The sequence below is a fragment of the Petaurus breviceps genome, unplaced genomic scaffold (assembly GCF_028583685.1).
Source record: "Petaurus breviceps papuanus isolate PSGF00001 unplaced genomic scaffold, PetGlider_PUasm1.0 183, whole genome shotgun sequence".
In the NCBI taxonomy this organism is placed as follows: Eukaryota; Metazoa; Chordata; class Mammalia; order Diprotodontia; family Petauridae; genus Petaurus; species Petaurus breviceps.
The window spans coordinates 832,158-857,630 of record NW_027185791.1 but is presented as its reverse complement, the minus strand read 5'-3'; the positions used below and the strand labels follow the sequence as shown (position 1 = coordinate 857,630).

General features: G+C 37.4%; 1 protein-coding gene across 1 annotated transcript in view; it reads left to right on the top strand.

Annotated features, from left to right (window-relative positions):
* Positions 1 to 25,473, top strand: part of SLC12A2 (solute carrier family 12 member 2) — a 131,698-nt gene that overhangs the window by 25,086 nt on the left and 81,139 nt on the right. Inside the window, exons 2-4 of the mRNA XM_069087778.1 lie at positions 18,239 to 18,358; positions 21,385 to 21,460; positions 22,032 to 22,127. Coding sequence (XP_068943879.1) covers positions 18,239 to 18,358; positions 21,385 to 21,460; positions 22,032 to 22,127 — 292 coding nt within the window. The remainder of the gene's footprint in view (positions 1 to 18,238; positions 18,359 to 21,384; positions 21,461 to 22,031; positions 22,128 to 25,473) is intronic.

Here is a 25,473-nt window from a genome sequence, read left to right as displayed (position 1 = left end):
GTAAGAGATTGTTCGGTGTAACTGCAAGTTGTTCAGAAGCACTGATGAGGAAGAATTATGTTTTGACAAAGCAGTAATAATTTCAGTGAGGAAGAAAACTTTGGTAATGATTCTGCCAGTAGTGACAGATTCTTAAACTCTTTGTAACTTTTTATACCAGTTATAAGAAGTAACATTTATAATTTGTAAAGTTATTTTATCAGAAAACAAACTTTTTCATATTAGTTTTGTACTTGGTTTACTAACCTGAAAAATAATATTTTGGTATTAATAATAAATCAGTGAGTCAGTAGAGACTAACTTGTTCTTTGAAGAAAAGCAGCTATGTTTTAATATAATTGATTTCTTTTGTAATTTTGTGTATTTTATTTTATGCATTTCGTACATTCTGGGAAGGAGGTCCATGGAGTTCTCACCAGGCAAAGGGGGGGTTCATGGGGGGTTCATGATACAAAAGCTTAAGAATCCTGGCCTAAAGCTAAGGCTAAATTCAAATGTTCATTCCACTACACCATGCCACTACTTACTTTTTTTAAATTAAGTGTCTGGAACATCAGTTTTCCCTTTCTAAACAATATGATATAAATAAGGGTTAGGTTTCCAGGCTAATCCAGAAGAAAAACCCCACAAACTTTTTTTAACCTATAGTGTAAATGAACTTTAATAATAGCCAGAGTTTGGGATTAAGGAAGAAGAGAACGCCATTGCCCTTCTTTCCTTGTTGCAGTTCTTTTCTGCCCTTGTGCTGTGTACTGCCTTTGTTATACCTGTCCCTTTCCAACGCCATTCTTCTTGGGTTCTTTGTTTCCTCATATTACAAACCTTTCACTGTCGTTCTGGAAGGTATGGGGAAGAGGAGGAGATTTATAAGGTGAGGTAGGCCTCAGGCTCCAAAATTGCTCACTTTTTGTTTCCCCCCCTCCCAAATAAAAATGGTACAAATACCAATGCTTTTAACATACCCTTAAAGGCAGCCCTAGTCTCTCTTCTGAACTCCAGTCCCATGTCACCAACCTCATAGTCTACATTTGGAACTGAATGTTTTAGGATTGCCCTCTCATGTCCAAAACAATTCATTATCGTTTCCCCAAAATCCCTTCCTCTTCCAAATTTTCCCATTACTATTGAGGGCACCGCTATCCTAACAAACACTCAGGCTTTTTACGCCTTGGTTATCATTCTTGATCACACTCTCCACTCACCTTTGTATCCAGAAAATTGCCAGATCTTGTTTCTGTTTCTATGACATCTCCCATAGATCCCCTTCTCCCCATTCAGACTGCTGCTAGCCTAGTTTAGCTTAGCTTTAACTTAACTAGTAACACAATAGCCTCCAGTCATCCATGCCTCAAGACCCTTCCTACTCTCATGCATCTTTCTGTACTCAGCTACCAAAGTGATTTTCCTAAAGACTGTTCTTGACCATGGTGCCCCCATACTCAGTCAACTTGAACTGCTTCCTGTTAGCTCTAGGATTAAATATAAAATTCTCTAGCATTAAAGCTTTTTCCAGCAAGGCCCTTATTGCTATTCCAGCCTTCTTCAGTATTGCTTACCTCCCCAACCTCTGCAGTCCAGCCAGACTGGCCTTGCTTTTCCCCACAAAAGAGGCTTATTTCCCATCTCCATGCCTTTGCACTGGTTCTCTCACCACGTCTCCTTGCTCACTTCTGCCTTTCAGAGTCTCTGGTTTCCTTCATGACTAGGCTCAAACTCCTCCTTCCCTGGGCTCTGCCCCATCCTCTCCCACCTGCTAGTGCCCTTCTTCCCAAAACAACTTTGTGTTCATTTCTGTACCTTCTGCATGTGCTGAGACTCTGCTTGTCTCCGTCTTTAGAGTGTGAGCTCCTCAAGGGTGGGGACTCTTACTTTTGTCTTTGTAACTCCAGTGCTTAGCTACAGCCCCTGGCACCTAACAGACATTAAATAGATACTTTGATTTTTGTGTGTTCGATAACCTCTACCAATGTAATCAGTAGCTGTTCTAAAACTTAGTCTTAAGTGAGGTGCTTGGGACACTTGAGGTTAATGACTTGTGCAGGGTCCCAAGCTAGTATGTTAAAAATGAGGTTTGAATCCAGACCCTCCTTAACTTCAAGGCCAAGATTCTATCTATTACACCATACTGCTTGTTAAACCAGGTAAATCTCTATAATTATTAGAATTTAAAGCAGTGCAACAAAAGTAAAATCTTTTGGCTCTTGGGAATGAAATTATATTTGAACCATGAGTCAGTATTCCCTCTACTGAGAGCCCTTGCAGAGTGTTCTCTGCACTCATATGAACCGCTTCCAACTCCTAAATTCTTTCTACTTTTTAAAATTCCTGACTAACTCTGAACCTACAGATTCCTTAAAAGCAGCATTTCTTAGTCGGAACAGGATTCTGGTAAGTATAAAAAGTCCAGGATAAGGAGTAATTATTGTTAGGATCTCTTGTATTATTACACTGCAGTGATGCTGTAATGGCTGCTAAGGTTTGGAGAACTGCTTATCCCTATATTAAGTGAAAATAGTCTGGGGTTTTTTTTAAACAACAAATTGTTATTGTTAAATTTTTTCTTAACACCTATAATTTTTCCCTCCCTGTCCCAGGAGGCTTTTCCTTATAACGGAGGTTTTGTTTTTTGTTTTTGTTTTTGTTTTTTTTTTTAAACAAAAAGATGGAGGGAAAAAAGTCAGGCTGATTGCTTTTAAGTATCATACACTTTTTATAATTCTTAGGTTTACCTTCCTCCTTCCCCACCCCCATGATCTTCTGTTGGCTAGATAAAAGGATAATTTAAATGGGTGTAATTGTGTCAAAACTTAGAGTAAATAGGCTGAGTGAGGACCAAAGTGGGCTCTTATGATGATGTTTAGTTTAGAGGCCTTTTTAGCTTCCTGTGGCTGGCATGTAGCTTTTGAATAAGTGAGATTGTTGGATAGGTCACTTTGATATGAGTTAATAATGGTACTCTGATAAGCATTTTGGAGTTTTGTCTTTGAACTCTGTTGTTTTAAACATGTGTCATTTTTAAAAATTCATATTAGACTTAGTTTGTGTCATTCCATAATGCATACTTCCATGTGGCCTCACAAAATTTAAATGTTCATATAACCTAGTATTTTGGACTGTTAGAATATAAACCTAGAGCAGCACAGATAGAGCAACCTGGTGGTTTTATTTGCTTAATGGAACGATGAGAGAACAGAATTGTTGTACGTTAGTGCAGTCCGAATTTGGAGGTTTCTCGCTTTATTCCATTTACCATATTAATGGATAAAATGACCCTCTGGGTTTGGTAGTTCTGTGGCTTCCCAGCTCAGTGTGGGAGAGTAGTATCTTCATACTCAACCTGTGAGTATGTTTGACATCAAAATGCCATTTTCAAAATGGCATAGTATGGAATTTTAATTTATATCCATCTGTGTTAGAAAACATTTTGAGAAATGTATGTAGTTTTTACACTTTTAATTTTGGTATACTTCCTAACAGAAGCTTCTTTCTTTTAGAAGAGGGGGTTCTTATAACTTTGTGTCATGTGTAGTCTGATGAAGCCTATGGACCCCTTCTCAGAATCATGTTTATAAATGGATAAAATAAAATACATAGGATTATGAAGGAAAATGATTTATACTGAAATACAACTATCAAATTTTTTAAAAAAAATAATAAGTTTATGGACCCAGGGTCCCATTCTAGAGAAACTTAAAAATCTAGCAAAATGAAGAGTTCTGGTTTTATTTTTCTTAGGTTTGGGGGGAGATAATTTTAAACAATTCTTTAGATTTCAGTTATAGCCAATAGAAGTATTTTGTAAGCTGAAATTGTATTAATAACCTCGTGAGACAGTGCACATATTATCCTTATTTTACAGGTGAAGAAACTGAGGCTCAGAAGTTAGTTTACTGCCCAGTAGTTACACTCTTCAGAACCTTGACTTTATTCTGAGTCTTTTCAGCTTTAGGAAGAGACCTTTCCAGTATACCACATTTTAACTTCATTTTCCCTGTTTCTCTCATGTTAAACTTTTAGTCATATTTGGCCATTGGCTGGAGAGAAAAATTAGCATTAACTAGCTCATTTCTGAACAACTAATGCCATGTTAATTTTTTTCATAATTTTTTTCTACCACCTTTGGTGGTAGTTTGGATTTCATAGGTTCCTCTGATTATATACCAGATTATTCTGTCATCTTAAGTGCCCTCCCTTTTTGCATTTGCTTTTGAGGCCTCTGTTCCCGTCCAGATTTAGAAAATAATCAGCATATTTAAAACTTAAATAACTGGTTTGTCATGTATCTTTTTTGCTAAAATGTTTTCCTATATTTTCTAGTGAAATAAAATAATTTGATTCATAGGATCAGATTTAAAGTTGGGAGAGATCTGAGGCATTTAGCTCACACCCTAATTTATAGGGATAGAAACTGAAGCTCAGAGTTTTAACTTGCCCAGTCTCATTCAGTGATTTGCAGATTACCATAACAGAATCTTCTCAGAAGTTCAATAGGCAACCCAGTGAGTTATTAGTAGGTAAACTTGGAGATATACACCTTAGATGGATGATGAATAGGAACCAAAATTGGCCCTTTACTAACTTTGGGCACTTTATTCAAACTTTCTGGACTTCAGCTTTCATATCAGTAAAATGATTACTTTCAAACAATCTCTTAGATTCCTTTGAGCTCTTAAGTCTGTTATCCTGTGAATTTACACATTTTGGAGTCTGGAGGAATCTTAGAAAGAGACTGAAAGACCTCCTAAAATTCCCACTCAATTAACATAAGTGGGTAATCTGCTTTTTATTTTAATACCTTCTGGTACTTAATGATTCCTTCACTGTAGCTTTTCTCTCATCCTCATGTTGCCTAGCACATGGCTTTTCTGGCAAATTGTAGAGACAGACCAACATGATACTGAGGGCTAGGTATGGTGGAAGGATGACTGACTTTTCTGATGCCAAAAATAAGTGACTTTTTTTTTTTTTAAGCAATCAGGGTTAAGTAACTTGCTCAAGGTTTCACGGCCAGGTGTTTCTGGGTGGGTGTTAAGTGTCTGAGCCCCCGCATTTGATCTCCAGGTCATCCCGACACTAGAGCCAGTCTTCTTGCTGTGTCCCCAAAATAAGTGACTTTTGTGTTTCTGTCCCTACATATGGATGCTTGAGTTAATTGTTGTCACTTTTATTGAATCATGGAAAGAAAACCCTTTCTGAAAATGTCATTGCTTTCCCAGTTGTTTTCCATAGTTGTAAGCTATATTAAAGCGATGTTATGTCACAGAATAAAAAATATGGTGTTTTAGACGGAAAGGAATGTTGTTATTAAATTGCTGTGTATGCTGTTGCCTCTTGCCTTTCACTTATAGTATTCATTACTTTGGGAATTGTATTTCAGTCATTGTGAATATTTGTTCCTTTCTAAAGCTTTGATTAAGTTACAATGGAATTTTCTCCCAGTGCTAGTATTTTGCTGTTGTTGCTGTTGGCGGCTTGTTTGCCTGCTTTTACAATTGATGTCTCTATCCTAGCGGAACTCTGGGCTACTTGAGGAGTCCATTGTGCCAGACAGAATCATGGATAAAAGATAGCTGGGGGAATTTTAGTCATTGGGACAAACCCTTTCGTTTACAGATGAGGAAACTGAGACCCAGAGAGGGTAAATCTTGATTCATACAAGGTCATTCAAGTAGTAGATAGTTAAGTAGCAGAGCTAAGATTTTAATCCCAGTTTTCTGGACTTTAAATCTAGCACTCTTCTTACCCTATTACTCTGTGTTTCTTTGTATTATCTGTAGCTCCTAGTATTGTGTCTTGCCTGTAGCAAGTATTAGGTTTGGGGGTTTTGTTTTGTTTTATTCAGCAAATATTAACCTGAAGAATCCTGTTTGCTAGCCCATAATCTGATTTATCCAAGTTTTAAATTACTTGATTTACTAGTTTGTATATACTATCTCTTATAATAATCTGTTAGTCAGTTATTGTTATTGTCCTTTAAGGAAGTTGATGACTTGAGAGATTGTAAGCATAGGAACAATTAATTACCAGGGGTAGAACATAGGAAGGATGTAAAAAAAGGGAAAAACATTCTAATCTTCAGTCCTCCAACTTCCACATAATGGTCATTCACCATAATTCACCATTAAGGTGATTCAGTCAAAGGGAAGGTGGAGCATGTTATACTTTTAAAATAAAATTTTACTGATATATTGGGTTTGTATCACCTAAATTTCTCCCTGTATCCCATATAACAAAGAATAATTTTAAAAGGGGGAGAGGAGAGAAACCTATTAACATTTTTTAAAATTCTGAAAATATATGTTGTTTCACACCCATGGACCTCCTGTTTCTGTAAAGGATTAGTTCTTCTATCTCTTTTGGGGCCATACTTGTATTTTGTGATTTTGTAACATTCACCTATTAATTATTTTGTGGTTGTTCTTTCCATTGATGTTGTTGTAGTCACTGAATATTGTTTTCTTGGCTCTGCTTACTTCAGTCTTCATGAAAGTTTTTCCTTGTTTCTCTATATTGATCATATTTGTCACTTTTTACATTACATCCATGTACCATGATTTGTTTAACCAATTTGACCATTCTCCAATCTGTGGCTGTCTACTTTGTTTCCATTTCTTGTTAACAAAAAAAGTGCTACTATAAATATTTTGGTGTATGTGGAACTTTTTTTTTTAATCAGTGAGGATATATACCTAGTAATAGAATCGTCAAGTCAAATGGTATGGACAGTCTCTTTATTTGCATAATTCCCTGAGCATTTATATTTTAAAACATAGTCTCAATAACCTTTAGGTTTTACATCTAACCCTTACTAGTACCAAAAGCAGATTGTTATAAGGGAATTATGGGAAAATGGTGACATTCTAGGACCTAGAGGAACCTAGATTCATAATACTCAAGTAAAGCTTTAAAAATACACCTTTTAGAAGAGAAATAAGGAGATAAACCTATAGACTCCTTTACCTCAACCAGGAACACACAGTAATAAGTTAATTTAATAGTAGCAAATAAGTTAATAAACAGTTAATAAATTAAGTAAATTTTTATTACATAAAATTTACATATATCATCAGCATCCCTGTATATTGCCTACACAATCCAATAGGAACCACTAGAAAGAGGAATTCTCTTCAAAAGAACTACAAAAGGTTTAATATTACATAAATTCAGCTGTAATTGCAGAAATAAGGACAAATCTAAGTAATTGGAGAAATATTAATTTTTCATGGGTGGTTAAGCTAATATAATAAAAATGACAATCTTACCTAAATAAATTTGCTTTTTCCCAGTTAAAGAATTTTGTTATAGGGGCAGCTAGGTGGCGCAGTGAATAGAGCACTGGCCTTGGAGTCAGTAGGACCTGAGTTCAAATTCAGCCTCAGACAACACAAAACTAGCCATGTGGCCTTGGGCAAATCACTTAACCCTAATTACCCCTCCTCCCCCCCTCCAAAAAAAAAAAAAAGGATTATGTTCTAGAACTAGGAAAGAAACCCCAAAAAAGCAACAATGCCAAGGGTAATAATGTTTGTACAATGATTTGGTACTGGCTAACAAATAGAGAAGTTAGGTATACAACATACAGAAACAAACATGGTACAGTGTTCGATAAACCCAGATACTCTTTTTGCTCAGAAAATGCCCCAATATTTGACAAAAACTGCTAGGAAAGTAGTTTGGCAGAAATTAAGCATAGACCAACATCTCTCACCATATACATATAGCAAGATAGACTCCAATTGGATGCATGATGCAGACATAAAAGGTGGCATCATAAGCAAATTACAGAAGCAAGGAAGAAATTGCCTTTTAGATCCATGGATAAGGGGGAGAGTTCATGCCTAGACAATCATTAAAGAGGATCATAGAAGATAAAATGGATAGTTTCGTTACAAAATGTTAAAAGTTTTTGCTCAAATTTAATAAGTTGTGGGGGCAAATCTTCATAGTAATTTTCTCTGATAAAGATCTCATATGCAAGGTACATAAAAACTTATTCAAATATCTAAGACTAAAAACCATTTCCCGACATATAGTCAAAGGATTGAATAGGCAGTTTTCAAAAGAAGAATTCTAATCTATCACAAGTATATGAAAAAATAATCACTGTTATAAAAATTGAATCAACAGAGGTTCCACCCATTAAATTAGCTTTGATGCCAAAGAGGAAAATAACAAATATTGGAGGTACTGTGAGAAAACAGAGAAGTGAATTGATCTGTACACTCTGGAAATCACTTTGAAATTGTGCCCCTAAAGTCACTATATTGTGCATACTACTTCACCTAGCTTTATTATTTCTAGCCTTATCATTTTAAGTAGCTAATAGCTGGAAATGAAAAGGACAAACTAATACTGGAGAATGAGTAAACAAATTGTGGTGCATTAATTTAATGGAATATTATTTGTGCCATAAGAATGACAAAACAGGCATTTTCAGAGGAAATGTGGAACTAATGCAGAATGAAGTGACTAGAACTAGAAAAACTTGTACAGTGACAACATTATAGAGAAAGACAACTTTGAAAGATGTTGGAAATTTGATCAGTTCAGTGATAAACCATGATTCTAGAAAGCTGTAGATGAAATGTACCACTCTCCTCTTACCCAGAGAAATGATGAGCTTAAAATGCAGGATGAGACATATATTTTTAGACATGGCCCTGGTGGGAATTTGTTTTACTGAACTATGTGTATTTAGTATATATGAAGGTCTTATTTTTTGTTGTTAGAAAATACATTTTTCAGGGGGTGGCTAGGTGGCGCAGTAAGTAAAGCGCTGGTCCTGGAGTCGGAAGGACCTGAGTTCGGTTCCAGCCTCAGACACTTAACAGCCACACTAAAAAACTAGCTGTGTAACCTTGGGCAAGTTACTTAACCCCAATTGCCCTCCAAAAAGAAAAAAAAAATTAAAAGAAAATACATTTTTCATTTTAATAGAGCAATAGAGGGAATATGATAAATGCATGTAAAACTAAATAAACTAGGACTACAAATCTAATAGTATTTATCAGTGGAAGTTTGATTTGTTTTCATCTGACACTTCCTCAGCTCGCTAAGACAGTGACATAAAGGGCAGTTCTCAATACCAGTGAAAAGACAGGTTTGGTCCTCCAACTTTCATACACATACATTCTCATTAAAAGCATCCCAAGAACTCTATGAGGTGAGCAGTGTTAAAGGATTATCTTCATTTTTACAAATGAGGAAATTGTGACTCGAAAGTAAGAATTATTATGAAAACTGTTGAGAGATTTCAGACAAGCATTTGTGGATCAGTAAACTTTAAAGAGCCTACTGTGTGTCAGACACTGTTCTAACTAAGCACTTCGTGTACAAAAAAAAAGAAGATCCCAGCCTCAAGGAATTCACAGTTCAGCAAAATACTACGTACAAACAAACCAGAGGATAAATAGGAAATAATCAACAGAGAGAAGGGAGTAGAATTAAGGGGAGCTTTAGTTGGGATTTTGAATGAAGCCAGCAGGTGGAGTTCAGGGAGAACATTTCCTGAAGGACAGTTAGTGAAAATCCCTGGAGTCAGGAGATAAGAGGGTTTTGCTCCCAGGAATAGCAAGGAAGCCAGTGCCACAACATCAGAGAGAATGGGGTGGGTATGTGTAGCAGCAAGCACCCCAAGTGTGTCCTCAGGGTTTGCAGCTACCACAGGTTCTTAGATCTGCTTTGTTAAAGGAAAGCAACTCAAAATGGGTTAACAAGCTTACTTTAATCAGTCAGACATATATCGTTTACCTTGTTCAGGAGAAAAGGTCAGCACCCTGAACCTCAAAGTATACAGGCATAATTATCAAGACAGAAACATCAAGTAGACAGATTTCCAAACTGTCCAACCATTACATCCATACCCAGTCAACATCTGGGTTTCCACATTCTGGGTTTTTCAAAGCCGGGGGACTCTCAACAACGGCTTCCCAGAATTCAGATCAAATCACAGACCACTTCTCAAAGTGAGTCCCAAAACAAAGCTACACATCAGGGCTTATATAGCCTTCTCCTGGCTCAGAGAATGTAACAACCTTATTGACCCACTGGCCAATCAAGAAGTATCTACGGAAAAACAAGCCTCCCTCCCCAGGCTTCAGGTGCACTTTAGCCTAGGGGCAGGGAAGATCTTTAAATTTGCATTCTTATTACTTTGTATCTACTGAAAAACAAGCCTCCCACCCCAGGCTTCAGGTGCACATTAGCCTAGGGGCAGGGAAGATCTTCAAAATTTACATTCTTATTACCGTATGGTGGGGGGGAGGGTGTGAGGAGGGCTAGGTTTGTGAAGGACTTTGAGTATTTTATATGTGATTCTGGAGGATAGAAGGAACCATTGGAGTTTATAGAGAATGTAGTCTGACATGCACTTTAGGAAAATAACTTCAACAGTTGAGCAAAGACTAGACTGGAACCTTGTGGCTGGTAAACCCCACCAGGAGACTGTTATAAGAGTCCAGGCATGAGGGAGATGAAGACCTTTACTAGAGTGTTGGCAATATCAGAGGAGAGAAAGGGGCATAAATCAAAAGATGTTGCAAAGTGAAATCAACAGATATTAGCAACAGATTGCACATGGGGGTAAGAATGAGGAGTCAAAGATAACACTAAGATTAGGAGCCTGGGGGACCAAAAAGAGATAGTGGTACCATCAGCAGTAAAAGAGAAGTTTGGAAAGGTGTGGGGGATTAAAATTATGAGTTAACTTTTGGACATGTTGGGTTTAAGATGTCTTTGGAACATCCAGTTCAAAATGTCTTATAGGCATTTGGAGATGTAAGTTTGGAGGTTAGAAGAGAGGTTAGAGCTGGATAAGGAGATTTGAAAATCTACATAGAAATGATCATTGAAAAGAGAAGAGGCCCGGGGCAGATCCTCGAGGAACTCCCATGGTTGGGTATGAAGATCCATTAGTGGAGATTGAAAAGGTATGGTCAAGTTGATAGGAAGGAGAACCAGGGGAGAGAGAGAACAAGGTCATAATCTAGAGAGAAGAGAATATCTGGTCAGGCTGCAGTCACTTCATGCCAATCATGCTAAGTGCTGGGGGTACTAATAAAAGCAAAAGAAAGTCCCTGCCCTCAAGGAATTCCTGTTTCAATGGGGGAAGACAAAACATCAAAGAAAGCAGAAAAGGAGGACTGGAGAAATGATAACTTCTGGGAGAGGAAGAGTCTGGTGAAGTCTGAACAGCCAGCAGAAGGGGGCTGGCATGGTGGAGGAAGAAGGGAGCTAAGCTGCGGTGTCAGTCTGATGCTTCAGAGCATAGCTGAGAAGGGAAAGAAGATAGGAATTGAGCTCTTAATTTGACTTTCTTTCCCAACCAGTGGTTTTTAGGATATTGAGCATTTTTTTGGCCAGTACACTGAGGGTGAGTTGAACCTCACTTGCTAAGACAAACACATTAGCTTAAGAGACAGTAGTACTTAATGAGGCTATGTGAACTTTTAAAGAAATGTTTAACTTGTTAACGATGTAAAAATGATCTCCAGTTTGAGAATATGACTGCCGGACATAATGTTAGAAATATAGACACAGACATTCCTTCAGAGAGGATGACATATCACAAATTATGGTTATGATCATCTACTAATCGGTTATTCTTGAAATCAGATCATGTTTCAATCATTTCATTTTCAGTCTTCAGACATAAGGACAGAAAGTAAAAAGAGTTTGAAGTGACTACCTACTTAAAAAGCATTTGATTTAACCTAGTAGAAGGGTGCTGGTCTCAGTCAGAAGAGACACAGTTGCTGTACACCCCTGATGTCCATCAGTCTCCCTGTTTGTAAAGTGAACATAATGATGCCTCTCGTTCTTAGCTCAGGGCTGTTGTGCTTTTCAAACGAGATACAAAGTGCTATGTGACTGTCAGGTATTAATAGTGGTGGTGGTTCTGATGATGCAGAAGTTTAAACTTTAGGGAACTTTTTGTTTGTTTTCCCCATCACATTTTACTTTTCTCTTCATTGTTCTGCCTGGTAGGTGTTGTGTGATGTTCATGAAGCTCATTACTGTTTCCCTTCTCAAATTTAAAGGGAAAAGCCACCGTTGTAGCTCATGGACAATTTCCTTTTCTCCTTTGGCTATAAAACAGTGAGAAATATGGTAATCAGAATAATTTAAAGGAATTTAAATCATTTGGGAACAAAAGGGTTTTTGTGAGATTGGTGGTCATTTCATCCTTGTGGTTAGTTCCTCTGCTGATGTAGATTGCGACTCCTTAGACTCATCCATAATGTCTGTAATCTTCCATAAATACTTTGTAGAGGATCATCTTAAGGGGCTCGAGGCCTTCCTTCAGTTTTGAATGTTTGGGGAAGTGGTATCTTTCTACCATTAAGATGAACCTATCTGTGTGTGGTCTTTCATATTATAAAACGGGCCCCTCCTTTGGGGATCATATAATTGGTAGTATGTGAGGTTGATAAGACATTTGGAAATCCCATTTGTAAATGGTCTCATAGTATGATATTTGACAACTTTAGAATCCTTATAGAATTCTGGTGGAGTCCGTGTATGTGTGTGTGTGTGTGCATAGAAACAGATCTGTCTTTTCAGTCTGATAGTGCGTACAGTGCTTACCTGCTTGTCACCTATAGCCTAACTGAGAATATTTGGTGACCTTTTCTCAATCCTTCTTCTCAGCCTCTCTTTAACCTTTGACATTATTCATCGCCCTCTCCTTGATACTGTCTTCTCCCTAGGTTTTCAGGTACCACCCTTCCTTTCATGGTTCTCTTCTTACCTTTTAGTTCCATTAGTTCCTTCTCCGATTCCTTTACTGGATCGTCTCCAAATTATGCCCTCTTAACTGTGGGTGTTCCTCAGGGATCTTGTCTGCTCCCTCTATACCACTTCATTTGATGATTTCATCAGCTCCAGTGAATTTTATGACCATCTGTATGGCAACAGTTTTCAAATCTACCTATCCTTTTCATCTGCTGGAAAAGTAGCCCTCCAGTTTTGTGTCTCCAAACTGTGTTTCAGACGTCTTAAACTCGTCATATCGAAAACAGAACTCATCTTCACCCCTGTTCCCTTTTCCAGTTACTGTAGAGGGAAACACTATTCTCCCATTCCCTTGGGCTTATAATCTAGTTGTCTTCTTCTTCTCACAATCTTTGAACTCTCCCTCCCACAGTCCGTGGCCAAGGCCTGTCCGTTTCACCTTTGCAGTATCTTTTCTCTCCTCTGATGCTGCCATCACACTGGTACAGGCCTTCATCACTTCACGCCTAGACTCTTATGTGCGCTTGGAAGTTGAATTTGTGATTTTTATCCATTTTGCCTATTGCACCTATAAAAGTTGGGAATGAGGTTGTCAACTGATGGGAACGCTGTAGTCAAAAAGAGCAGGGCAAGGAACACAGCTTGAGCTTTGCTTCCTATTCCTCCCTCACAGTTGGTAGAGGGGTTGCAGAGTTGTTCAGAATAGCCCACTGGGAGGTCTGCCTGCCTCAGACCCCTCATCACTACAGTCCATCTTCCATTTCACCACCAAAATGATTTTCCTAAAGCTGAGGTTTGAGCGTGTCACCACCAGGCCTCCCTATTCAGTAAGCTTCAGTAACTCCTATTGATAAAAAATATCTGTCCTTCAAAGTCCGTCATCACCTAGCCACCTCTTAACTCTTCCTGTCTTCTTGTACTTTACTCCCTGACAGGTACTCTTTGCTTCAGTTATATTAGCCTCCTGACTGTTACATGAGCAAGACACTCACATCTCTCAGCCCTGGGCATTTTCTCTGGCTGTCCCCCATGCCTGGAGTGCTCTCCCTCCTCCAGTCTGCCTACTGACCTCCCTGGCTTCCTCTACGTCCAAACTAAAATCCCCTCTTCTACAGGAAGTGTCCCAACCCCACTTAATTCTGGTGTCTTCCCTCTGTTAATTATTTCTCTTTTATCTTGTATGTAGCATGTTCGTACATAGTAGTTTGCTTGTGGTCTCCATCATTATATTGTGAGCTTCCTGAGCTCTTTGCCTCTCCTTGTATCCCCAGTGTTTAGCACGATGCCTGGCACACACTTAATGTTTATGGACTGACTTACTGACCGAGAAAGCATCTTAAAAAGACCTCACCTGGCTTCCACCATCCTACCATCTGCTGTTCTTGCTGCTCTAAAATATTTAGTGCTTTCATGTACATGAAATAGTTCTAAAATTTCTTTTGCCTGTTTTTTAAAGCAGTCTACAATCTAGCATCACCCTTTACAGCATTCTCAAATATACTATCTTCTGTGCACCTGTGGCTCTAGGCAGACTGACCTCTGTTTCTTGAATGTGCCATGCATTCTTTGGCTTCTCTGCCCTTCCTCAGGATGGTCTTGGTGTCTGGAGTGCCTCTTGGACCTTTTTTAATTCCTACCCACCTTTCAAAGCTCAATTCAAATATCATCTTCACTAGTTAACCTTCCTATGTCAATAACAGCTTTCCACCTTAACAGTTATTTTTTTAAACTCTGGAAGGGGATACCAGCACTCTTATTGCTGAACTTCTGGCATGAAAAGAAAGAATCAAATTCTGAACTCAAGGAAGCCTTTATGGGAAAGAGAAATGAAGATTTTTAGAGTTATTTTAGTTTGGGTAAACTTTTCTCTTGCTTTTTTGATCCATATTCTACTTGCAGAAAATAGTGGGAAAATTTGATGTTTTATTTTTTGTAGTAGGAATCCTGATTGTTAAAACCTCCATCTTATGAATGGCAGAGGAAAAATTAATTTTATTATCTAAATAATTTTGCATAGAGTGACAGTCAAATTTAAGATTATTTGCAAATCTTGGACTCAGAAGTGGAATTCCAACACACACACCCACAGTAGAAATTTTAGAATGCCTTCTTGTTGTTTCTACATTGCTAAAAAGACACCCACTTATGTTGTGAGTGCTGACAACAATAGCCTATTAGTGAGGGGGGATGATGGAAGGGAGGGCAGGCTGGGGGGGAGGGAAGTTGGAAGCACCCACTTTTGAAAAGGGACAGGATCAAAGTAGAGAATAGAACAAGTGGGAGGTGGGAGAGGAGGGAGGGAAATATAGTCAGTCTTTTACAATATATCTACTATGTTATTGTTTTGCATTAGCCACACATGTACAACCTATACTGAACTGCTTATCTTCCCAGTAAGGGTGGGAGACAAGGGAGGAAGGGAATGAATCTGGAATTGAAAGTTTCAAAATCAACTATTCAAATATATGTGTGTGTGTGTATACACTATTATTAATACCATCTTACATGTAATTGGGAAATAAGATATACAGGCACTGAGGCATAGAGATCCAGTGGAAAAGTCGAAAGGGGTATGGGAGAAAATATGGGAGGGAGCAGATTGGAGGAGGGGATATCCTGTGGGACTGCTATTTTGGGGCAGTGGGTAGGGAAAAAACGGGGAAAAAATTTGTAACTCAAAATCTGGTGGAAACGAATGATGTAAATCAGAAGTTAATAAAGCATAAAAAAAACAACAGCCTATTAGTAAATCTGTACATATGCCTTGATTTTCTTTTCATAGAGGTATGAGATAAGTATCAAAAAATCTGTTTATTGTGCAGTTGGAGAACATATAAACTATTTTGGGTGATCTTAAGTTTTAATACATAGCAAAATAAAGAGTATTGATCATAGCATAGCAGTATTTAGTAATAGAACAGTCATCAACTTCAATTATGAATTAATAAATTAAAATTATTTTGATCTGACCTTTTCTTCAGAACAGTTGTTTTATGTGGTTCAAATCATTAGGACACAAATTTGTCCCTTTAAACATTTATTTAAGACTTTGGCTTTAATGGGGTCTTTTCCTTCACCTTGCCTGCCTGTGAGTCACCTGTCTGACCATCTTAGCTGAAATAGAACTGAGAACCAGGAAAGTAGGAGGATGAATGTTCGTATTCCGAAGAAGCTCATGTGCTTTGTTAGAAAGACAAGCCCTTTAACTCTCCCTTAGCCAGTTTGTGCTTCCTTTACATATTAGGAAATGCATGATTTACAAACCCCTTAAAGGCACATTAAAATAGGAAAGATGACTTCCCAGCCTGTCTCTTTATAGTAGAGAGAAATGATAGCTCTAAGGATAGAAGGAATACATGACTATAAATACAGATATATAACTCAAAGCACGGTGGTTTGGGATTATTGAGCTTAGTTGAATACAGTTTGACATAACTGGGCTGTGATTGATACTACTGTTTTAGTACAATATAAGAAGTTTTTTTATTATTATAAAATCTGCTACTCATAGTTTTAAAAACAGATGTTTAAAAATTGGTGTTTTACGTGCAGCTGGGAAATAAGATATACAGGTACTGGGGTATAGAAACCCATCTTGCCCTACTAGAAAGTTAGGGGAGTGAAGGGGGAGGATATAAGAACAGAGTGGGGGAAGGGTATTCATTTGGCTTGGTATTTTGGGGTTGGGGGTATGGGAAAGATGGGGAGAGAAGAAATTGTAACTCAAAATCTTGTGGAAATAAATGTCAAAAACTAAAAATAAATAATAAAATTATTATAGTTGATGTACATAATCATGATCTTGAGTCATCAAGAAAAAGGTTAAATTTTATTCTATACTGTAAGAAGACAGAAAAGGATACAGTGTATTTCTGAAAGATTGGTAGCCAAAATGGTTAGCAGATTTTTTTGTGGAATTAAAGATGTTCAGAACAACTTATTCTCTGAGGCTATACTAATATTTGTATTTGAAATTTAAAAATGGAGCTCCTTTTCATTATATCACTTACCTTTACAGAAAGCTATGAAAATAAAAGACTTTCTTAAAAAACAAAGCAATTTTCCTAAAAACTGCCTTTGCTACAGTATTATCAAAGTCTAGTCAGGTTGAAGTACTTTGACTTTGATGTAGTCTTTAGGATCTGGAGTTCTTGAGATGTAAAAACTGTGCTTTTATGATTAACATAAAGATGGATTCTAGACTGTGCTCTTGTGCTTAGCACATTGATAGTTGTTCACCAGGAAAGTATTGAGGAGTTTTTGCTTTCAGATTTGCCCCCTTTTAAAAGAGCAGTTAACTCACAGTCTGGGGTCTAGAGGGGTGGTTAAGTTACGTAAGATAATTTGATCCTTTTGAGGGTTCCAATGCCTTGGGCATTAGGATTTCTGAAATACAACTTCAAGTTTCTTCTTTCTCCTAAATTAACCATGGTAGTAGGTGTTAGATATAGGTAAGGAGGGGAGTTGGTTGAAAAAGCTAGTATGATGGTGTAGATAAAGAAGACCTCATTCAGTTGAGCATCATTTGCCAATTAAATGTTTGACTTGTATTTCCCTGACTTTGAGTTGAAATCCTATTTCACAGACTGAGAGTTGGTCAGATTTGCATATATCCTGAGGCCTGCCAAATAGTCATTGACTCAAGGAGACTTGGTGGCCAACTCATTTTAGAATTGCTTTAGTTCTCCTCTTTTGTGATCTGGGGCTGCTGCAAATGGGAAGAGATTCTCAGGGGGAACTCTGCAACCCATTGTTATCTATAACCTAGAAACTTTGAGGAATTGACGGAGTTTGGTCACTTATAGGGACAGTAAATGGAGGGACAAGTTTATAAACTTTGAAAAATCATAGGGATAATAGTGTGCCTGATGAGTAATGAGGAACAGCGCGTGTGTTCTAATACATGCCAGTTTGGGGAGGGAGGAAGAGGTTAGATAACTTAACATTTTAGCATGAGAAAATTTTCAGTATTGGTACCACCTCCAAATACCATAGATGTATATGACTGGAGGGTAGGTCACGTGTTGTGTTACGGATACACATTTGGAAGATAATCTGCTTAAATATGGTTGGTAAGATTAGAAAAAGGAAAATAATCACATATTGAACTTGCTGAATTGACTAGCTTCCATAGGTAAATATTACTCTGACACTATCAAACTCTTACTGGTTTAAGAAGAAAATGAAAGAAAAAATAGTTGGTTTTTATTTTCATTTTCAAAACAACTGGCTGTGAGAGGCCTTTGTTTTAATATGACTTTTCTTCATTAATCTTTTTCAAAGGGTCCTTTTAAAAAAGACTGGGTCTTCTGTTAACAAGTATTTGTTCAATACCTTTGTTTAAGGCATTGTCCTAAAGTTTCTTTATGCTGACAGCATTTTTGCTTGAGTAACGTAAAAATATGCAGTCTCAATTAAAAATTAAACTTTCTTTCTGAAATCATCTTTTGAAAAAAATTCTTGAATAATCCACAAATTTAAAATTCTTTATTTTTGTTCTGACCAGGAACCTTTTGAGGATGGCTTTGCAAATGGAGAAGAAGGCACTCCAACCAGAGAAGCTGTAGTAACTTACACTGCAGAAAGCAAAGGTGTGGTGAAGTTTGGCTGGATAAAGGGTGTTTTAGTAAGTATATAGACGTTTTTGTACTTATGAGGGCAGCTTCCCTGAAAGCACAGTTTAAGTGCTACTAACTTTGTGAGGCTTTGCTTGATTCCCTACAGTTATTAGCTTTCCGTTTTGAAGTTATTTTGTATTACTTTATAATTGTGTGGACAGTGTTTTTTACTTTTTTGCATACCTGTTGTGTTCTATCATAGGATATAAGCATCTTTCCTTCAGAACTATTTTATTTGTGTTTTTGTATTCCCAGAACCTAACACAGTTTCATGGGTATGGTAGGTGTTTTATTAATTTTTGTCTAATTGTTTAATTGAATTTTAGTTATTGTAAAGCATTATTTATGTATATCAGTGGGTTCTCAAGAAAGTTCAATGTTTTTCCAAATTTAATTCTCTTATAAATCCTTTAGGAAAAGACCATATTAAATTCTACCTAGAGAGACTTTTCTTTTTGTTCATAAAATACGATAAGACCAAACAGATGTTTCCATCACTAATGTAATCAGCTCATTTAGTGTTTCTTAAGTAACTGCTTTGTGAAGGTTGAGAGATGGTATAGTATTGTCAATAAATGGTCAGGAAGACTCGAGTTCGAGTCTGCCTCAGACATGTTAGCCTCTCAGTCTGTAAGTTCTGAACAGTTGCACAGGTCCAGATCAGAAATTGAAAGTGTAAAACTATGTACAAATTGTCATTCAGTGTGCAAGTTTACCACCTAAGCCGCAGTTCATGTCCTCACTGACATTAAAAACCCTCCCTTCTATTGCTCCCACCTGCTTTTCTAATCTTATTTTACATGACTTCATTTTGGCCTCAGTGGTTCTTTCTATACAATGTGCCACCTCCTGTCTCCGTGTCTTTTTTCGGTTTGTCCTCTCTGTCTAAAACCCTTCCACAGCCTTTCCTCATTCACACCTTACCCAGTAAGTTGTTTAGTATTTTCTGTCCCTTGAAATTGTTTTATATAAATTTGTATGTGCTTTGTGTTTACTTAGCTGTCTGTGTATGTGATGTGCTTCCTCCAGTAGGGCAGGGACAGTTTTCAGGGCTTGGCACAATGCAGTGCCTTGCATGTCGTAGGTGCTTATAATAAAGGCCTTTTGATTTGATGATCAAATCAGGCAAGTAGATCAGTCAGAATATTATGTGTATTTGGGAGATGAATTTGTGATTTTTACACGTTTTGCCTGTTTTATCTATATAAAAGTTGGGAATGAGGGTATCAAATAATAGGAACTGTGGAGTCAAAAAAAGTAGGGAGAGGACGGAAGGGGAGCTTTTTTTTATACGGGCAATTGGTAGGGAAGTTGCAGGTTAATAATAATAGTTTATCAGAGCTGGAATGAAGGGAAAAAATAATGCCTTTTCTACTTCCCCTAAGTAGCAAACAATGGAGGATTAATTTGTCCCTTTTTACTAGGAACAAGGTCTAGATATAGAATTGGTAGAGAAGGGCTGAATGTATGTCCTTCTGAGAAGGACATCTGCATTATCCAGCTGGGGATCTGGTTGTGAGATTTACAAGAATAAAACTTATGAGATGGCTTGGTGTCCTTGTGGAAGAAGGGCTTAGTGGAGTAACCTGGAATCCGTGTTCAGCCCTGTTCTAGTTAATGTTTTTATTAGTGACTTAGATAAAGCCATAGATGACATGATCATGCGATTTGCAGATCAGACACAAGGCTGGAGGGGTGACTACCACAGTAGATGAAAGAGCCAGACTCAAATGCACTTTACGGTCTCTAGACCATTGGGCTGAATCCAATAAAGTGAAATTAAATAGGGATACATGTGAATTCTTATAGTTGGGTACAAAAGAAAAAGATCAACTTCACAAGTACAAGAAAGGGGAAGTATGCTTAGGTAGCCATTGTTGTAAAAGAGAGCTGGAAATTTTAGAGGGTTGCAAGCGCAATATGAGTTGACAGTGTGGTGTGGCATCCTAAAAAGCCGGCTGTGACCTTGGGGCATACCTTCTCGGAACAGATAGTCCCTCTGTACTTCTCCTTCAGCAGCCCTCTTCTGGGGTATTGTGGTCAGTTCTGGGTGCCAGAGTTTAAAAGACCATTAAGAAGTTGGAGAGTATCCACAGCGTTGGTTGGGGGCAACAGGCCCCTTTAAGCACCTGAAGTCCCTGTCATGTGAGAATCAATTGAAAGAACCAGGCATATTTAGTCTGGAGAAGAGAAGATACCAGTGGGGGGGGGGTGTTGCTAGTAGGGAATGTATTAATTTTTTTTTATTTGTTTGACCCAAGAATTCAGAAACAGGACCTATGGGAAATTTTAAAGGGGCAAATTTAGCCTTCATGTTAGAAGCAGCTTCCTAACAGTGAGAGCTCACCCAAAGTAGAGCAGGCTTCCTTAAAAATGGATGGTTTTCTCCTCATTGGGGGTTTTGAAGTCAAACCTGAACAGCCACTTGTGAGGTATGTTTATAGTAGGAGGACCTCCATGGATGGGGGGCAGAGAGCTGTGGTCCCTCTGTTCTCAGGTTCTGTGCTTCTGGGAGATGAGCCAAGGTAGATATGAAGTTGTACTGGGTAGTGTTACTTTGCCTACCCTTGTATCTTAGATACTTGGCTTCAAAAATCATTTTTTTTAAAAACTTCTTGAAAAGGATTATATCAAAGGTTTATAATCTTGTGTTTGGAAAATAGTGTTTAAATGCTGTCTGAAGGTGAAGTCTGTGCAAGGTAAAGGGATGAGAAAAATAGAATTTGAATGAACAGTTTTTAGAAAAAGAAAAACAGTACCCCCCCATCATAAAGATCTTCAGAATATTCATAATATCTTTTTCTTGACTTACGGCCTCTGTTAGTGTCAGACGCTGGCAAGAGGCATTTGTCTTTTGTTTTTATTTCTTGGATTCCTAGATTTTTCCTTATCTGTCCTAAGCTTTTATTGTATCATGTTTAATCTCTTGACTAAAACAAAACTAGTTTTATAGCAATTGTTTATGAAATTACCATTGGATATCAGCTTTTCACTTTATTTTAGATCCCATCTTGTGTGTTAACTCCTTTCCCAGGTACGATGTATGTTAAACATTTGGGGTGTGATGCTCTTCATCAGGCTGTCATGGATTGTGGGTCAGGCTGGGATAGGTAGGTACACTTTTATGCTGTTTTATTTAGCTGGGAATCATTTAGGTACCATGGAAGAATGGCGGTGCATGTTCAGCAGTACTTTGTTTGGACTTATGACATTATGTCATTATAAACAATATTCTTTGTATCAATGTTGCATTAGTGATCCTATGATGCCTTCATCCTCATAAGGGTATTTTTTAAATCCATTTTTAGTTATGAAATAAATTGGAGGCTTTAATTATTTGTGTATATTTATAGAACTTTATGATTTACAGAGCACTCACTTTTCCTACAAACAACCCTGTGAAGTAGGTAGAAACAAGGACAGTTTTCTGCATTTTATAGGTGACCAAACTGACACACAGTTTGTAACTTGCTCAAGATGACAAACATAGGGAAAGGCAGAGATTAACCTGGATGGATTACAGGAATAGCTCTCTTTCAACTGTACCACATTGCCTCTAATTAACTCAATAGATAAGAAATTATAAAGGTGATATCCCGGAAGTGTGGTTTATATGTGGTTTTTCTGTTTTAAAACAATTTTTTATTAACTATTAAAACGCCTATTTCTTTTCCTTTAAAGGTCTGTCAGTTCTTGTTATAGCAATGGCCACCGTTGTCACAACCATCACAGGATTATCTACTTCAGCGATAGCTACCAATGGATTTGTAAGAGGAGGTAAAGTTAAACTTTTTAAAGATCATATGTCTTTCTAGTCTTTTAGATCACTGTAAAAATACTTGTATTAAAAATTACCTGTTAAAAATAAGGTTGAATTTACATTTCCAACCCTTTTGTAACTTAAAATTTTTGAATTGCTGTTATATATAAAATAAAGAATATAGCTACTGGATATTTTCTAACATTTTGCTTCTCTAAAATGTTGGAGGCAAGGTAAGTCAGAGGAGTTCTGTTACTAAACTAAAATTTTGTTAATACTCCTTTAAACCTTTAAACTTGATTAACTTTTCTGTTTTAATGTTTATATTATAGAATATCTTTTCTCATTTTGAAGCTTGCCTCCTTCCATAAGACAAAAGGTGTTGTAAGCCCATCACAAATAATTATCATGTTTGTAGTTTATTTTACTTTTGTCTTATAGGGTGCTACATACATGGATTTAGATAATGGTCAAAATAGAGCTATAAGGTCAAATTTTAATATTTAGAAATGTTAGCTAGGTGGCACAGTAAATAGATAGGGTGCTGGGCTTGGAGTCAGGAAGACTCATTATCCTGAATTCTAATCTGACCTTAGACACTTACTAGCTGTGTGACCCTGGGCAAGTCATTCAACTCTGTTTAACTCAGTTTCCTCATCTGTAAAATGAGCAGGAGAAGGAAATGGCAAATCACTCCAGTATCACTACCAGGAAAATCCCAAATAGGGTCATGAAGAGTTAAACGCTACTGAAACGACTGAACTAAATAACAAATTAAAGGTACAGATAAAATAATGAAACAATTCCAGACTTACTGGAACTTGATTAACCTAATTACTTTACTATTAGATCATTAAGTATTTTTTTGAACATGTATAAGAATATAAAGAAATACAAGGCAGAGTCCTTACCTTCATGGTGAATGCAACCTAGATGAAGACAGAAAGATTGACCCATGGAAATATACTAGGCTTATATTAAGAGCCAGGTGAGTGGTATTATCAGGTGCTGATAATAAGTACTAGGTAAGTTTTCTGAGTTCCTAGTTGGCACAATGGATAGCGTGCCAGGCCAGAAGTCAGGAAGATTCATCTCCCTAAGTTCATATCTGGCCTCAGACTCTTTATACTGGACCCTGGGAAAGTTACCTAACCTTGTTTGCCTTTGTTCCTCATCTGTAAAATGAGCTAGAGAAGGAAATGGCAGACTACTACATTACCTTTGCCAAGAAAATGCCAAATGGGGTCATGAAGAGTTGGACACAACTGAAATGACTGAACAATACCACCAGTTTTCCAAGTACAGTCAAAGGCTGAATAACCCCTGGTCTTGATATTGCAGAAGAGATTCTTGCTCAGAGACAAGGTGATCAACTTAGTGTTCTCAAATAAAGCAGGATGTAAACCAGACTTTTCCTGAAAGCTGGCCAGCAGTCAAATCTGGAATTACAGAATATAGAGGTAGAATTTCACACTCAGTTGATCCAGTTATCGAATTTATTGATGATCTTTAAATCAGTTTGTTAAACAAAGGTGATTGAGCATGCATATCCTCCACCCAATTGATTGCCTATTGGGTCTTGATGTCTGTTCTGATTCTAAAAGACAAGGGCTCTAGGGCAAGCACTTAACATTCCCAGTAACTAGGCCTACCCAGAGCTTTGTAGACAGATGCTGAGAGACCCTGGGCATAAGAACCTGGAAGTAGGGTTAGGGGGAACGGTTAGGGTCTGTGAGGTTTTAAATTGCAGTAGACAGGAAAATGAGCCTTTTACAGATAAACCTGCCAATATAGTGAGCATGCTTCAGCCGCTTTTAAATATGTCAGTCATCATAGGTTAGATAAGAGTAAACATAGGCACCTAATGAATAGTCAAGTTACTTTAATTTTAACTATTTATGTCACACTGGTGTGTCTTCTTCCCCCTCCCCTCATCCCTAGTAGAAGATAAAATCCTTGAGGGCCACGGCTTCTTTGTTTTTCGTCTTTGTGCCTAGTTCACAGTTGGGACTTAACACATGCTTGTTGAACAAATTGTCAATGTTACTTCTCACTCTGGGGGACCAGTCTTAATTAGTTGGGTAGGCTTCGGTTAGGTGGAAGAAGAAGGACATTTTAAATGCCTAATCGTGTTTTACCAATTTTAATATTAGGAAATTTAATTATTAGGAATAATAATTTAATTTATTTATTTATTAATTAATAATAAAATTGATTATTAGGAAATTAAGGGGAAAAGAGATCATGGAGCAAATAATCTAGGAAATCTTCACTGAAGAAAAAAAGAACAAAAACTTGGAGGAACAATGAAGATACTTAGATTACATTTTGGTTGAATTTATTAATAAATTCTCCAGTGGTAGTACTGGTAGAAAGGAGGTAGTTATCAACACCAGTTTTCTTTGATTCTTAGTGGGACATCACCATAGAATACATGGAATGACAGTGCAGAGGGACTTATATTTATTTATTTATCTCGTGTCCTTTTGGTCTGATGTAGACATGAGACCACCTTATTAGGTGCTACAACCAAAGAAATGCTACATTTTAGTTATCCATTCTTCATGATAGAGTGGGACAAAAATGACAGGATATCTATCAGTGCCTCATACCTTGGATGGCACTTCCTGGATCACTTTAAATTGTATTACTCTTGTATTTTTGTGGTTGTCTTGTGTTTCTAGACTCTTTATGATGGTGACAGAAATACTATGATGAACAATCTGAAATAGGCAATGTAGATGGAAAGACTTAAGTATTTCCGCACTTGAGTACTCAGTACATTTTTCAGAAGTGTCTAGATACATAAAAATTCAGAAGTAGTAGTCAGCAGAGTCTGTTAAGTGACCATTTGCATAACAAAAATGGAAGTGTTATCAATGGTATGTTACAAACGGTATAAATTGGGCAGCTAGGTGGCAAAGAAGTTCTGGTATCAAATGCTTATTAACTGTGTGACCCTGGTGTAGTCACTTAACTTTGCCTCAGTTTCCTCATCTGTAAAATGAACTGGAGAAGGAAATGGAAAAACCACTCCAGTATTTCTGCCAAGAAAACCCCAAATGGCAACATGAAAAGTCTGACATGACTGAAAAACAACTTAAATTTTATTTAGCAAAATAAAATTTACTAGGACTTTTGCTGTGACTTCTTTTTTAAAGTGTATATCTTGACAAGGCAAGTTTAGCTTTATTAATTCAGGCTTTTACTTGTCAAGTTGAGCTCAAATTACCTTTAGTATGATTCAAATAAGAAAATATTCATAGGAGTGGCTAGGTGGTGCAGTGAATAGAGCACCAGCCCTGGAGTCAGGAGGACCTGAGTTCAAATGTGCCCTCAGACACTTAACACTCAACTAGCCGT